The sequence below is a fragment of the Chenopodium quinoa genome, unplaced genomic scaffold (assembly GCF_001683475.1).
Source record: "Chenopodium quinoa cultivar QQ74 unplaced genomic scaffold, ASM168347v1, whole genome shotgun sequence".
NCBI lineage: Eukaryota > Viridiplantae > Streptophyta > Magnoliopsida > Caryophyllales > Amaranthaceae > Chenopodium > Chenopodium quinoa.
This window is the reverse complement of record NW_018743722.1, coordinates 993774-997962: the sequence shown is the minus strand read 5'-3', so window position 1 is coordinate 997962 and position 4189 is coordinate 993774. Positions and strand designations below refer to the sequence as shown.

The 4189-nt window shown below is 36.5% G+C and overlaps 1 protein-coding gene across 1 annotated transcript; it reads left to right on the top strand.

Annotated features, from left to right (window-relative positions):
* The first annotated feature begins 1180 nt into the window (after nt 1-1180).
* LOC110684586 lies at nt 1181-2020 on the top strand. The gene has a single exon (XM_021861025.1). The coding sequence runs from the start codon at nt 1181-1183 to the stop codon at nt 2018-2020; it is 840 nt and encodes a 279-aa protein (XP_021716717.1).
* Nucleotides 2021-4189: the final 2169 nt, after the last annotated feature.

Genomic DNA, 4189 nt, shown 5'->3' with positions numbered 1-4189 from the left:
ACCTTTATTATAAAAATTGACATATTAATTTTTACTATTTGTAGGATTTGAGCATTTACTTGCTTTGAATCTCAATAAATAGTGCAGATCTTGAGGTTAGTGACATGATATTTTTAAAAATTCTTAGTTTAGTTTATTTTGTGATAATTTTAAGTTACTTTAGTTTGATTTATTTTATTATAATAATGGTTGATATGTTAGTTTAATTTGGCTTATCGTAATAATGTAAGACATGACATGTGAAATTATAATAATGTAGGGGCTTATCATAATAATGTATGACATGATATGTTAGTTTAGGTTGATATTTTATTATAATAATGTACGGGATTATATGTTAGTTTATATTGGTTTTGTTTAGTATAATGATTTATGTTAGCTTAGTTTAATTTGTGATAATTTTATAATGTATATTAGTTTTGTTTTATGTAATGTAATGTTCACTAGTTTTGTTTAGTTAATGTAATGATTAATAATTTTTTGTATTAATTTAATTATGAATATAAATTGTTTACATATGATTTTTTATATTAATTAAATGATGATTATGATATATTTGGTTTACTTATAATTATTAATTTAATTTAATTAATTGTGTTCTTTACTTATAATGGTTGTGTTATTTGCTTGAAATATTTTAAAATGAGCGTGTTATAATGATGGATGTCTTATAATGAATGTATTATAACAATGGATGTGTTTTTGGCTTTATATACTTTTGAATGAATCATTTGCATAATCATTTGCCTAGATACCCGTTCAAGTCATACTCATTAGGAGTATGTCTTGAATAGTCCCCGGTTGGGACTGTCCTTAGACGTTTATTCTCACTTAGGTGGTGAATGTATGCCTTGTTATTGATTCTAGGGATTATCCTGCTTTGTCATTTCTCTACAATGTTCTCTGGGTACATATGACGGGTTATCTAATACCCTTGATCATGTACTTGGAGAACTTAAGGGAAATGCTGCCGGATTTTCCATAGAATTGAAAACCTGGCATACATTCGCTAGTGAGATTAAATGTCCAAGGATGGGTTAGATTGGAGTTATAAGGACCTTTGGACATGATTTACAATCTTATTTGCATATTCATAACATTTTTATGGATAATGAATATTCAATACGCATTGTGACTAATGTAATTATACATATTCGTGAGTTGTGTAGAAATTGTAATCATGAAACGAACAGAACGTAGCTGGATGTATGAAAGGAAGGTTGGACATTCTATTAATCCGGATTTTGTGAAAGGGGTAGATGAATTCCTTAAATACGTGAAAGATCATCCCGAGAGCAGCAACCCGAATGAAGTTAGGTGTCCATGTTTTAAATGTAAGAACAAGTGGCTATGGGATGCGGAAACGGTTAAAATTCATTTGTATCGCAAGGGTTTTGTGCCTAATTACTATGCGTGGATGTTTCATGGGGAAGGGTTTCCGGGAGTTCCTGAAGGGCCGTCAAATGAATACCGTGAAATGGTTTTCGATGCTTTTGGTCATAATGAAGATCAAGGGCATTCTAAAGAGGTAGAGGAGGAGCCTAATGCACAAGCTAAGCATTTCTTAGACTTGTTAAAAGCTTCCGAACAACCATTATACGAAGGGAGTTCGTTGTCTGTCTTAGAGATGGATACCCGAATTACTAGTCTTAAGTGCGAATATAAATTGCCCCATAGATGTGTTAATGGGTTTGCTTCTTTGGTCAATGAGGCTATTCCTAACAACAACCATATGGCCGATACATTCTATGAGGTGAAGAAGATTGTAAAGGGGCTGGAGTTGCCTCATGAAAAGATTCATGCATGCCCGAAAGGATGTATGCTATTTTGGAAGGATGTTGTTCAGCTATCTTCATGTCGAGTGTGTGGTAGCGACCGATACAAGAAGACTTCCAAAGGTAGCTTAGTGCCTTTCAATGTTTTAATTTACTTTCCGATCACACCGAGATTGCAAAGGCTCTATGCAACCAAGACCATTTCGGAGGAAATGACATGGAATTTGAAAAATCCTCGAGTTTAAGGCACAATGGCGCAGCCTAGTGATAGTGAAGCTTGGAAACACCTTGACAATTGCTTCCCAGAATTTTCCAATGAGCCTCGTAATGTTCGACTTGGCTTGTGTAAAGATGGTTTTGCTCCTCATGGTAAGTTTGGGGGACAATATTCTTGTTGGCCTGTCATATTGACCCCTTATAACTTGCCTCCCTCAATGTGTATGAAAAGACAATTCATGTTTCTTTCATTGCTTGTTCCTGGTCCTAAGAACCCTAAGGGCAAATTGGATGTGTATATGCAACCGCTGGTAGAAGAGTTGAAGCATTTATGGGAAGTTGGCGCAAATACTTATGACATTTCAAGGAAACAAAATTTTAATCTTCGAGCAGCCATCCTGTGGACCATTAGTGACTTCCCAGCTTATGGTATGTTGTCTGGTTGGACCACAGCGGGTAAGAAGGCTTGTCCTTATTGTATGGATAAAAGCAAAGCATTTTGGCTTGAACATGGTGGCAAAGTTTCTTGGTTTGATTGCCATCGCCAATTCCATCCAACAGAACACCCTTTTCGAAAAGGCAAAACTGCATTTTGTAAAAACAAAGTCGAAAAAGGTTCACCGCCACACATCATGTCAGGTGAGGAATTGTGGGAATGTGTGAGACAACTTCCAAAGGCAACTGATGGACCGGAGGCATTGAAACACCTAAAAAAAGCAAAAAAGGGGTGGTTCAAGCAAAGCTCGTTGTGGGAACTTCCTTATTGGAAGCATTTGCTCATCCGTCACAACTTGGATGTCATGCACATTGAAAAGAACTTCTTTGATCAGCTAATCCACACCATAATGGATGTGAAAAATCATACATGTGACACGCCATCGGCTCGAAATGACATTGCCAAATATTGTAAACGACCACAACTTCATATGGATGAAGATGATAGAGGAAAAGAGTTTATGCCAAAAGCCCCATTCGCTCTTGACAAGGCTCAAAGAAAAGTGTTGTGTGAATGGGTTAAATAGATGCATTTTCCAGATGTATATGCCTCCAATTTTAGCAGATGCGTAGATTTACAAGCCTGTAAGCTTCATGGAATGAAAAGCCACGACTGTCACGTGTTCATGGAGAGGTTGTTGCCCACTGCTTTGAGGGAATTTCTCCCTACCCATATTTGGAATGCGATTACAGAGATCAGTTAATTCTTCTGTGATTTGTGTTGTTACACAATCACAGTTAGTGACATGGAGCGATTAGAGAAAAACATAGCTGAAATCCTTTGCAAGCTTGAGAAGGTTTTCCCTCCTGCATTCTTCAACTCTATGGATCATTTACCTATTCATTTTCCGTATGAGGGCAAGTTATGTGGTCCTGTTCAATATAGATGGATGTATCCCTTCGAAAGGTAAATCAAAGTCCCATTAATTTCTTTCATACAAACCCTTCATAGTCATGACCTATTTACGTAATTAATTATACTATTTTAAATGAAGGTTCCTTAATCACTTGAAACGAAAATTGGGAACAAGGCACGAGTTGAAGGTTCAATATGCAATGCTTATCTCACCAAAGAGATAGCAAACTTTTTCTCAAATTACATCCAGGCGTCAGTTGACACAAAAACTCGGGATCTTGGTCGAAATGTGAATGTAGACGTGGAATCCACATTGGAGAACGCTGACTTACCGGAGTTGTTCTCGGAGGATAGCGGTCGTGTCTCATCTGAGGGTAAAACTCGGTACTTAGATGAAAAGGAACTCGAGTGTGCTCATTTGTTCGTTTTACGAAACTGCGGCATTCTTGGTGAATACGAAAGGTATACGTGGTCAGGATTGAAATTTATTCATAGTTTTGAAGAATTAAATCGGTTGAATTACTAATTTTATCTCGTGTCATTGACCTAATAGGAAGTTTGAGGACTACGTTCTTAGTACCCGGTCTTTTTTGCGTAGAGAGGAAGTCATGGAGAAATGTGACGTCGAATTCTCTGATTGGTTTCACCATAAGGTGAAAGAATTGTTCTATCTGTTCTTTAAATATGACTTTTAGATATTGCAATTCTCTGTAATTAATTCTTCTATTATGACGTAAATAGGTGGTTGAAGAGAAACCAAATTCGGATGTCCTCCAAGCTTTGTGCATGCGTCCTTTCAAGCGTGTTCGAACTTGGAAGGGGATTTTTGTTGGTGGATTTAATTTCC

What these genes read in the sequence shown, in the direction of transcription:
- LOC110684586 (XM_021861025.1), top strand. Translation starts at nt 1,181, where the DNA reads ATGAAACGAACAGAACGTAGCTGGATGTATGAAAGGAAGGTTGGACAT.